A 12682-nucleotide genomic window follows, 5' to 3' on the forward strand; every position below is an offset into this window, starting at 1 on the left:
AAAATTGCTCAATTAACATTATAATGCTAAAACATCAGTGATAATTCACCAATTTTTCTGCATACTAAGTACTTAAAGCTTCTATACTTGAATCCACTTAAAAATCAGCGCGGTATAACGGCAAAGCGTGCAATACACACATCAGTCCACTAGAGGGTACAGAGTGAGCGTCACGTTTTGAAAAGTACACGAGGTCAAAGAAAGAGGTCATAAAACAAAGGTCGTATGATGGAGGTCATTTGACAAAGTTTAAAAGCTCTAAAGTCCGAGCACGGAGGGACGTCGGGTCGTGGTCGGTTGGACCAAACCCGGGATTTTTCACCCAGGAGGCCGAGATTCGAGTCGGAGAGAGAGCAAAGAAGTCTTTTCCCAACTCTTAACAAAGCAGTCGTTTATGTAGTTTTCCGTCCCGAGATACACGACTTTTACTTGTAACCGAGTATTTTCACATTGTGGTGTTGCTGCTAAAGTACAGGGTCTGAATGCTTCTTCCAGCTCTGCCTGCAAGACAAACAACATCATTAACAGACAAACTGTCAACAAACTCGGTCGTATTGGCGTGTGACTACTCTTTCATTATAGAATTAAACGTTTGGCTTCAAACAGAGACCCGCCAAACAACCAGGAATTAAAAAAAATAAATAAATAAAAAAAACCAGGTTGTAAAAACGCAGCATCTGTCACCTCGACAACAGTCGCACGGGTCCAACTCCGAGCTTTTGTAGTCGCGTTTGCGCAGACTCCCGTCTCGGAGATGGTTCTGGCGCGACGGGCGGGGTTGTGGTGGTGGTGGTGGGATGGGGGGGGGAGGAGGGTGCGTGTCTTACCCAGGAGTGTGATGATGCAGCCCAGGATGGCGAGCAGGGCGCCGGTGCTGAGCCCGGTCGCCGTGTAGGCCACGGCTCCGCAGGACACGGCCACGCCGTCCGAGTCGCAGTCGCACACGCGCACCGACAGCGTGTTGGTGCTGCTGAGGGCGGGGCTGCCGCTGTCCACGATCAGCACGGGCAGCCGGTACACGGCCTGCTCCCGTCTCCTGAAGCCGCCTCGCTTCGTCAGCACGGACGCCGTGTTGTCTGCGGGGCGGAAATCAGAGCATCACAATCGGCGCGTAGACTTTTGCGAGAAAGAGAGAGCGACAGAGCCGCGTTTCATTTGCGTGCCGAGTTCATCGGCTTCAGATGAACAAATGAACTGCAAATATACACGGCTGGCGGGAGGCTGAGCCTTTTCTCCCGCGATGGTTGCTGCGCCTCGCTCGATTCTCTTTGAACAGTATTAAAAGCAGGAACGTCAACAGATGGTGTCATTAACACGATTCATTATATGGCACGCTGTGGCGTCTCTCCCTGGTCTTGACCACCTGTTGGCTGATAACAGCTTTGGTTTAATGGTAGAGATCTAATATGAAATCTGAGCGCACGGGAGGAGCAAAGAGGCCGACTGAGGAGAACAACGCGCCATTTAAAAGAAGAAGAAAAAAAAAGAAGCCACGTCAACGACAGCCGTGTCACTGGATTGAAACGCACCCCTCAAATCGAGCAGCCACGATTTGAAATGTAGATTTCTTTCTTTTTTTTCCGCCTTGAAGGACAGCTCCTTTGTTTGTCTGAGGGATTTTTCAGATTGCTCTCAGAAGTCGGAGAAAAAAGTAAAAAGAATATAGAAAGGGGCGTCTCTTGTAAATGTCATATTAGTTAGAAATCGGATCAGTATTCTCACGGATGAAGGAAAACACAGCTGGCTGGTAACAACTGTGATGGTTTACAAAAAAAAAACCCAAAAAACACTTAAAATGTTAAACAACTAAATATGTTCTGGGACTAAATGTCAAACGTGCATGTTATTTATTACCAGCGAGGTCGAAAAACGCAGTTTAAACGGTGTAACTGTAAGTTAAGTGCAACGTTACGCCAACATGCGACATATCAAACATAATGTTCCAAGTCGATCGTCATTAACACGCCGCTGTGGACGTCTCCAAACTTCTCCGAAGGCTTTCTGTAAGATTTTGGAGACAGACTGCAGGAATTCGCTCCCACGCGGCCACTGAAACACGAAGGGAGGTCTGATTCGGGGCGATAAGGTCGTGTTTGCAGTTCAGAGTTACAGTTCATGCTTCAGGATTTCAACAATAACAAACTCTCTGTGTATTTTTTTAAAGGGAAACTAGAGATCAATGTCTTTAGTCTGGTTGTTTAATTTGGAGTAACGTTTATATATTATTTGTATCTTATCTACGGTGTTTATTCAGTTCTACTGATTTTTTTAAAACTTTGTGGGTTTTTGTTTTCTTTATTTCTTTGCTTTTATTTTTGTGTGTTGTTTAAAAAAAAAAAAAATTATTGTCTGGCGCTACATAAATAACCCTTTTTTTTTAAATTTTTTTAATTGGGACAATATCATGCTGAAAAAGGAAATGACCTTACCTTATCCCTCTTAATTATTAGCATATCAGACAAAAACACATTCCGTAAGACTCGCCTGACTTTAACCGAGTGTTTTAGCGGCCTAACCTGACACTCGAGACACACCTGAACCCTCCGAAGACTCGACAAACCACAGGCGGACCGTTTCCTGCCAACTTGCCCAGATTTTAGTCGTCGACAGTCAGAAGGGAATCGCACGTTTTACAACTCACTGAATCCACTTGGAAACACATGACCCCACATTCCCCCCCCCTTCATTCTCATGTGTTCCTGTACCGAAAACAACATGGACAGCAACCGTCTGCTTGCACGGTTAATGTGCCCTGAAAGGGGCCAGAAAAGGAGGGGAGAAAAAAACAACAAAAAAAACAACCCAGATCCCAGATGGAGAGCTGAGACGGACCGCAGAGGGAACTGGAGGTGAGTTAACTTAGTAAACCGAAGCACGTAAAGCTGCTCATTTACTAAATGTCTCCCTCTGCCGACACAGAAGTGATGTCTTCAGGCATACGTATCATGTTTACAAAAAAAAAAAAAAAATGTGACGGGAACGACTGGCAGCGACCAGATCTGGAGATTTAAGACTAGAGTCTTTACACACCGCACACTATGTCATTTTATCTGCCGAGTATAAACACCAACTCACCCAGGCCGGAACAGGCTCGGCCCATCCTGGTCCAATCGGTCACCCGTCGGTTTGTAAACGGCCCGTTAAAAAGCCTCGGGTTCGGATATTGGCCTTGCAAGTTCGGAGCGGTTTGGAGGCGGAAGTGACCACGTTTGGACGAATTGAAGGGAGCGAGAGATGGATCTGACGATACTACGTCCCGCCCACCGACAGCTGTAGCCTGACTGCACCACAGGCCTGTCAATCAAACAGACACGCCCCCCCCCCAAAAAAAAAAAAAAAAACAAACACAGCTTTTTGGAGCATCATTTTTAATTAATGATGGGATTATTTTTAAATGGAGCGCCAGACAACTAATAAGGAGTGATTTTAACTAACGACACCAAAATAACTCTGTATTGACTTTGAATTGCATTTGAGAATTTGAACGGAGCTGGATGTTTTTTTGGAGCCAACCTCTACTGGCGCTCGGTGGTATTGCACTTAAAGGCACTTCCGCACTGGCCTCATTTTTCAGAACCGGAAGCTACGTCCACCTTCATATACACGCTATGGTCACGCCCTGAATCGTTTTCATGAATATTCGCGTCCCTGCCTTTAACCGTGTTTTATTAACTAGATCCGCAATCCTTCTATAACCTTTGAGAAAACATACGCTACTTAACATTTCCAGATAATTTGGACAGAAATCATTTTTACTATATTCTTCACAAAATGTTGGACCCATTCTGAAATGAACACGTGGAAAATGTACCAGCCTTTACAGGAAAAACACGAGTCTCCCATGTTTACCACACGTATGACACATGTTTACCACGTTTACCCCATGTGTGACACATGCGGTAACATGGGGAAAATATGTGGAAAGGTTTTCACGTGGGGAATCGAAATCAGCTTCGCATTTTCCAGAACCGCGTTTCCAATTGGGCAACCTACAAATTTCACATGTCCACAATCGTGTGGTCACGTGATCGCGAGTTTTTGCACATGTGAAATTCTTTTTTTTTTTTTTTTTTCTGTAAGGGTGAACCCATTGTTCAGACGTTTATTTTCATCTGAAGGGGACCTGAGCACAGGAGGCTCGACTTAAACAGAGGGAAGGACGATTAGATCCAATCTGAAAGGCAGTCAACCCGAACAGACCGTGATAGACCCCGGCAGCTGCATGATGATCTATCAATTAACGAGCATATGTGGTCAAAAAGAGCCGCAGTGCAACAATATTATAACTTTACATCGGTTCTCTGAGAACAGAAGAGAAGCCTAATTCCAGAAATGTTTTGTTAATAACCTTCAAAGACTAAAAAAATAGAAAATCCAATTTCACCTGCTGCGCAATAACAAAACATTTTGTGGCCAGTTGTGGCAACGGGGAGACTGATGATGTTCTCACCAAATTAAATTTCTCTTTATTAAATTGAAAAAAAGTAATATTAAAAAGCATCCTTTCTTTAATTTTTGTTCACAAAGTCTACTTTATTGATTTCTGAAAATATTTACACTCGGATTATAACGTACCACAAAATACAAAGCTGATCCATTGGGATTTATTGGGAAAGTAGAAATATTAACACACAGAACCAGACTCAGGAATTTGATTATTAAATTCATGGCTGTATAAAGTACGATGAAAATGTTTTTGTTAATCTCAGAAAATCCGCTATTAATGATCACAAACAAGACTTCATTCAATCTGTTTGAGCCAGAAAAAGCTTCATCCAGAAATGTTCTTCGTTCTATTTAGTTTCACGGGCCGTTTTTCACGTTATGCTGCTTCAGATTGTCTTCCAGCCCTCCACTTTGACGGCCAACCGGACGGCTGGATGAACACTAACCACCCGATCCCTAAAAGAAACGGGGGGGGGTAAACAGACCCTTCCTTTGACGACGCCACGATCACAAGGAAACCGTCTTTCAGCCAAATTGCTCTTAATCTGCTGGGAGGTTACCTGACATAAAAATTTTTTAAAAAACAACAACATTTAATTCATCACGTGTCCGCACTCACGTGGATTACCGAGGCTCGCCGTGTAAGGTAACGCGGCAGCCTTTACCGAGCTCACACTCGAACACAACACTCAACGCAGTGCATCACCTCTGAGAGCCTGTCAGCTGTGTACATGGTTTTTTTTTTTTCTTTTTTTCTTCTTTATATACAAGAAAAAAAGCACTCTGCACAGCTCTTCTTTTTTTTTTCTTTCTTTTTCTTATTACAGCCGTAGGTAAACGTATACGTGAGTAATGATGCATCAGGTGCAACTCTCAAGTGTACAAGCTGTATGCAAATCAACTCTTAAGTTTCCTGATAGAAGACGGTAATTTCTCTTCCATCATCCGCCCACTGTTTAGCGTGTAGGTGGTTCGCAAGTCATTACGGTACAAAGGCACTTTTCATCCGGTGCGTTTTAAGGTTAAAGTCACTCTGTGATCTGAGCGAACAAAACTGGGTTATCTCGCAAGAAAAAGTTTGCTTTACATTTTTAGTTTTGATGAACAATTAAAAACAAAAGGAGAGAGGGTTAGAGGAGGGAGGGAGGAGGGGAGTGGGGGGGGGGGGAGAGGGGGTTGTCACGGCAGAATTATGGCATCGCTCGAGCGGGGCCGGGCACCCCGGGAGGCACCCCAGGTGACTCTGTGCTACTTTTTCTCTCCCCCCCTCCCCTCCCTTGAGTCGGATTGCAGAGTGGGTTGTGGCCAGATGCAGGGCGGCCATAGACAGCAGGAGCGAGTGAATGGCCAACGTGTCAATTGCATTGCTGTCAGGCTCAATCCGAGGAGAAGTAAGCAGCAAATAGGCCGTACCTAACTTGACCAACAACCTTTTACGGACTCCGAAGGCCACCGGCAATTCCCCCGAGGGAGTATTTTTTGATTTAGCAGCTTGCAGAGACTGAGCTGATCTGACATTTGGAGCTTTGACAAGGACACAGACGTTTAGTAGTTCATACTAGTGACTGAATACTTTTTTTTTTGTTTTTTTTGTTAAATATCACACACCGGGCAATTTAACAGCTGTTTCATAATCATATGGGCAAACATATGCACGTGTGGCAGAGAATTATTTATCATATCACATTTTCAATCCTTCCCCGAAGTGTTTAGGAATAATTCCTGATGATATTTAGAGTTTTATTGATGCGACCGGAACCTGACGAAGCAGCAGAAAATGGATGAAGTGAATAAACATTGACAAATTTGAATGTTTCTGCTTAAATAGCCACTTCCCCATCATGAGTCAAGGATCCTCCTTGAAGCTGCTGTGTTTGCTGCAGGTCTTCGCGTCAATCAATCAAACTGATTTATTCAGCTTCTTTTAATAACATTCGAATTGATTGAAAGTCTAAATAAACTAGTTAGAAAAATGTAAAAGCGGATATGGGCGGGGCTTTCACCAGCAGATGCAGCTGTATTAAAGGAATGCGTGGCTGTACAGCATTTGAATGTGAGAAGTTCGGTTCAGGCGTTATTCAACAAAAACGCGTTGACCTATATTATAGCGCCCCCTAATGGCTGACACGTGTCAAATCTTTTCAGAAAAGAGTTTTCGGGGCTCACTATCTTCCACTGAAATGTCACCTTCACACTGCCTGCGGTTTAGGCTCCCCAAACGTTTCTTGGCGCAGAATAACAATAATAATAATAACAATAATAATGATAAAATTGCAAACAAAAACTATAGAGTTCCACCACCGTTGGTGCTTGGACAATAAAAGATGGTGTTGACCGACAGGCCACAGCACAACAATCGCAGTACATTTGGTTTAAATATAACTCAAAGTCAGACACATAAACATGTCATAAATAACATTTCTGCTTCGAATCCAAAAGCTCGGCGACACTTTTCCGGACCTGCGGACCCTCCAAACTTCAGACTTCTCTGTGCAAAACGTGTCTCGAGACACTTTCATATAACAACAACATAAGCACACCATAGCTGTAACAACCATGTAGCCTGGGGGCAACAAAAAAAAAAAAATCAGAGAATAACATAAAAGAGTGTTGTACCTTTATTATCTCGCAGCGTGAAGTTGAGGTTGCCGGCAACAGGTGCAGCCAGGGCGAAATAAAAGCGATGGCCGTTCAGAGGTTCGTCCTTGTCCACCGCGCTGATGGTCTGGATCACCTGAGGACAACGGGGAGATTCGAGATCCTTTAGTTTTCCGATCCTCACCGGCTGATTAGGCGTTAACTCGAGCTGCAAACGGTTTAACGTGGGCACGCAGTGATATCAGCTGGAGAAAGGCTTTGTCATCAAGCCTGTTGTATATGCATCAGTTTTCACTCCGTCAGAGATTTATAAACACGGAGGCATAAATCTTATTTAAAAGGCCCGAGCATCACTGAGGGGGAACTGGAGAAAACCAACGGGACTCTGATTGATGGAAAAGATTTGTTTTATAATGTTTGGCTGGTGGTTTTGTGTCATTTATCTCTCGAAGTACAGTAAGTGCTTATTTGGCAGGAGCCTGTCTACCTCTTAGGGATGAAGTGTTTTCTCCAAAACAAATCCTCGCCCAGAGATTATTTTTTCAACCCCCGGTGCCCACAAACACATTTATGTTACTCTTGTTTGGCCCGAACCAAAATAGCAGGTGTGAAAGGGGGGCCTCGGACCACGGTTTGCACCAGAAAGAACAAAAGTTGGGTCCAAACAACAGAGGTGGTCTCAGTGCAGATCAAACTGAGCCGCGGTTCTGTTGGTTTGCAGAGCGAAGACAGTGTTGGGAGGGTTTTGGATGAATTACAGGAAGTCGAGGCATGTCGTCAACCATTAAACAGCAGAAGAAGAAAAAGAACGAGAGCTACGGTGGCACGTGGGGGACAAAATATTTCATTTCAATTTGGTCCGACGAAGAAACTTAAATCAACTTGAAAAAAAAACACATGAAAACACAAAAACCTTTTAACTTATTTTCCGACTGAAATTTATTCAACGAATCTGTTCGGATGTGAAACCAAAACCATGTAACAAACACAGGGACCTCAGTTCAAACTTTCATGTCCGAACTGACCCGCCGACTCTCGACATGTTTTTTTTTTTTCTTGGACCTGAAGGGGTGAAATTCACGTATAAACGCCTGTAACTATTGACAGTCTAATTAAAATCCATTTCAGCCACATTTGACTTTGTCTCGACAGACAAGCAGCGAAACAAGTTGGCTTTTGTGTGTGTGTACGTTTGCAATTAGAAAGAAAAAGAAAGACGCAGGTTAACGGCGGCGGCGGAGCCGTGAAATTGGCTACGTCGACGGTTAAAACGGCGGAAGAGTCAACTGCTGGGGGCGGTCGGGTCGGGAGGTCTGGTGGTAAATCCCGAATATGACCAAAAAAGGAAAAATCCAACACTCTTTCTACTCGAATGCGCGTTGTCGCGCCGATGCCGCCAATGCTGAACGCGCGTGCTCTGCAGGCGGGCGGTCCTACTTCATTATTACAAGTATGAAAATGACTCATGAGAACTGCTCTGGCTCGAGGCAATGCAAGACAAGCATTCATATCAAGTGCTCACTATTTGTCTCGGCCTACTTTATTTTCGCCTGTGAACCCGGGACTAATCAGAAGCTCACTCCCTTTATTATATAGCAGTGTTGACAAGTGTAAATAATGCAGGAAATCAAATTACCAACTAAACCAATTTATTTACACCCACCAGCGTGCGCTCCCGACAATATTTTATTCATTCAAACATGCTATCTGAAAATCAAGTTATGTCTTTTCAGCAAAAATAACAAAAAAAAAAAAAAAGAAATCAAATGACGGTAAAGCTTTAATTTCGGCATCGAGCTGCAGAAAGAGAGGAGCAAAAAAAAAAAAAAAAAAAAAAAAAAAAAAAATTCACTCGGTACACGGCGTACATCAGAAGCACATCACACGCCGCGACGCCGTATGGACGACAAATGATAGCCACCGCAACGGCTATCAAAGTGGGTGTTAGTGCGGCAGTGTCCTTATAAATTTAGATCAAGCCTCCTGAATGCTTTTGAAGGCACTCAAAGAAAAAAATAATAATAAAAAAAAAAAAAAAAAAATAGAATCAACCCTGTGACAACTCGCACCCGTGGACGGGATCCAAGAGATTGTTAGAAGCAATTCACACCAACTTATCGCATCTCGCATCCCCTCCGCCCCCCTGCCCCCCCAAACATCAAGACAAAAAATAAATAAACAAGAAAGACATTTAAAAGGGCGAGGATGGAGGAAAAAAGAAAAAAGAAAAGAGAAGCCGATGATCCATCAGCGCTGAGACGTGGATTATCAGTTGTCAGCTGTGATTAAATGCTGCTGGTTACAAGCTGTCAGGTTTTCGGGGGGGGGGGTTGTGTAGGTGGCCAACGACTTCCTGCCAATTATTAAAACTGGCAGAAAAAAGGGGGCAAAAGAAAGAAAAAAAAAAAAAAAAGAACGAAAAAAATTCATGAACATTTTACTCAACTAAATTTAAACAGTTGCTCTTTCATCAGCAAAAGTAAACACAACGTTTATGCTTTTGTTGTTGTTTACGATGAAGTATTGCAGCGCAAGGGGAAATTTACACGAGAAGAAGATACAAGAAAAGGTTATCTCCTCTTGCCGAAGAACATTTTGGGGTAACGCTGACAGGAGGGATGTTTGTGTCAGCGGCAGATCAGGTACAAGCAACAATCGCATATATATATATATATATATATATATCGCCAAAAAAGCTGCCATTGATCCCCGGGATCGTAATAACTCACAGGGCTCTCACTCTGTTATGGAAATTCCACATCTGATAGAAAGCCTTTCTCTCTGGTTCCTGGAATCCTATACGCTAATTTCAAACCCCTTTGATGTCCTTTTGAATATCGCAGATGAATTCGGAGGCTTATCTCAGGGAAGCTTTTCCCTTCCTCACCGCCAAGGAAAAAAAAAAAAAAAAGGGGACTGTAAATTCTCCTTAAATCAAACACTTTGTAATGTATAATGCCTTTCATTAAGTGTGGCTCTGATGCAGAGCATTCAAGCAAACCTTTTTTTAAAAATTTTTAAAAAAATATATATATATATATATTGGGTGGGGGAATCCTCTAATGGGCTGAGCAGGATACAGGAGCAGAGAGGATGTAGACATAAATTCTCACCGAAAGACATTAACAGCGGCAGCCGACTGGTGCCTGTCGCAGGGCCTGACGGAGGACGCAGATGAATCAGAGAATTAAAGGCTTCTTCTTTTTTTGGGGGGAGGGGTGGAGGGACGGAGTTTACACCCGGCTGCGGTGTCAGATCAAACGGGACAAAAAGGTGTCTCTGTTTGTCGCTTTTGGGAGGTGGAGCAGCCGAGCGCGTCGCCATACAAACCCGGCGGTACCCGAAAACTAGTCGTAGACGCCACCCGTCGAGCGTTGGGAAACGCCGCCCTCGAATACACGGACCTGAAACAAATAATGACAACTCACAGTAGCCCGATGAAACGGTTAAAAAAAAAAAAAAAAAGGTCAAATATTCTGGACTCATTCAGCAGCTTCTTTCTTTCTTTAACGCTTTGCAAATATCTGCCTCTCGTTCACACACTCACCAAAACGCTGTGTGTATAAAAGGGAACTGAGCTTCCCGCAGACTCAAGACTACAAGTGATGGAGCTGTTGTGTATGTGAAGTTTTTTTTGGGTGGGGGGGGGGGTTTCTTTCCCCCACCCTGTTGTCAACAGTTGAGAAGCTAACATTGAAGTTAGAAAGCACCGGCACAGTCAACTGGATAAGTGACAGTCGACAACTCTTCTCATTAACAGTCTAACAATAGCGAACGCATCACTGTTGAGGCTTTATCGCATAACACACCGTAAGTAAACATTAACATAACTGTCGCGGGGCTGCGACTCAAACAGATAGAAATGTGACAAATGAGTATTGAAAAGTGTCAAGTATTAAAAGTTGCAAAGGTAACTTATACTTTGATCACATATTTTCTGATCTAAACAGAAAATTAAATAAGTTACTGACTGACTGGTGTATATTTTCTGGTGTATATTTTCTCACTCTTTTCTTTAACAAACAATGAGCAGTTTGGCATATTTTTTATTAGTTAGAGGAAAGATTTCAGGTGCACAAATTTGATGTTAAAACGTTTCGGACAAATTCTTAGTCTTTGATTTCTTCATCAAAGAAAATTCTTTTTTTTTTTTTGTGTGGAATTTTGTTTTTTTTAATATTTTTCAAACGAAGACAACAACAACAACAACAAAAAAGATGCTGCTATAGAAATGTTCCAAATGACGCCAAGTCCCCCCGACATGAGCTTCAGCTATTATGAAAAAAAACAAAAAAAAAACAACTTCAAATCCGAAGCCAAATTCTGGCTTAGGACTTTTTCTGATTGAAGACTCGACCCTTTGGAGTCTCGTCATTTGGCGTGAGAGCTCTCCCCCGACGACCGCGCCACCTGAATGATTGAGCTGAACCTTCACAGACCGAATTCCTGACTGTTCACTGTCGCGCTCGCGGTGACTCTGCAAAGAAAAAAAAAGAAAAAAACCACCAAAAGCGTCTGTTCTCACTGGTGCGCAATTCAAACAATGAAGGTTTAATTCTCCCCAACGCCCGGAGGATGCTGGTGAACCGCCATGGCCGTAATCCACTGCGGCTGGTGACACGCAGCGTCTGTGTTCCTTTGACTCTGACAGGGGAGACGCTCTGAAATGCAGCCTCTATAATGAGGACATTAGTGTCAGCTAATGTAGCACGGCTACAAAGGGAGACCTTTGTGCGTGGAAAAAAAAAAATTAAAAAAAATGCGGCGGATAATAAGCTCGGATCGGCTGTTCCCCTCTTTGACAGCGGCAAAGTAAACGCTAGATCTCCATCTTCAGTTGCCGCGAGTCTTGATTGAAGTGTTATAATGTCTTAAAAGTGCCATTATCAGGTTGCGAACGGGACGTCGGGCTCGGCGGCGAAAACGCCGCCGTTTAAGCCACCTGGAGCCCCGGCTTGGCAGATGACTCGCGCAATAAGTTCAAGCCAGCCACTTCAAAGTTGAACGAAGAGTATAAATAAGCATCGCATCAAATAGGCGGCAGTTGTTGCCGTGGCGACGCGACAGCTGTCACCAGGGGTTGCGCTGACGAGGGAGGCGGCGGGCCTCGCCGTTTTCACACCCACCGCTCTGTCGTATGACATCGACGCCCCAAACGTCACCCACGCGTGACACCCGTAACTTTGTACGTCAACGGATCAACACCGCCCACGCAAACATCCTCATCCTGCTGTACTCACGCGCACGCGCAAACACACATCTATAGATTTTTTTTTGTTTGCCAATTAATATGCAACCATTCAACAAATGTCACCTTTCGATCTCTTCATTTATTTTAATTTTTGTCTCGGCTCGCTCGTTTTCCCGTCGACTCTCTGAATCGTTTGCCGAGGCTCATCTTGTTTGTTGGCATGATCCTGACAAGCTGAAACCGCTGCAGCCAAAGTCATCTCCTGGTGAGATCTGAGATTAAATTTCCACCATGTTCCGTCTTTTTATAGAGCAGACAGTGTGCTGCCACACACTAATGTTTTTTTTCTGTGCCCCTTGTGCCTTGACGTATCTGTTTTCATCCTCCACCTTGATGCAACACCTACGGGAAGCTGATAATTTGGATGTCGACTGAAGGTGTGGAAAT

The 12682-nt window shown here is 43.7% G+C and overlaps 1 protein-coding gene across 1 annotated transcript in view; it reads right to left on the minus strand.

Moving 5' to 3' along the window:
• Window positions 1–12682, minus strand: part of LOC138619757 (cadherin-7-like) — a 110271-nt gene that overhangs the window by 11705 nt on the left and 85884 nt on the right. Inside the window, exons 10-11 of the mRNA XM_069696484.1 lie at window positions 7063–7180; window positions 828–1076 (exon numbers count right to left, since the gene is read on the minus strand). Of these exons, the coding sequence (XP_069552585.1) occupies window positions 828–1076; window positions 7063–7180 (367 nt within the window). The remainder of the gene's footprint in view (window positions 1–827; window positions 1077–7062; window positions 7181–12682) is intronic.

This window comes from Brachyistius frenatus, unplaced genomic scaffold (assembly GCF_029030835.1).
Source record: "Brachyistius frenatus isolate BFR_SWC_R1_liver_20210118 unplaced genomic scaffold, ASM2903083v1 Contig_21, whole genome shotgun sequence".
Lineage (NCBI taxonomy): Eukaryota > Metazoa > Chordata > Actinopteri > Embiotocidae > Brachyistius > Brachyistius frenatus.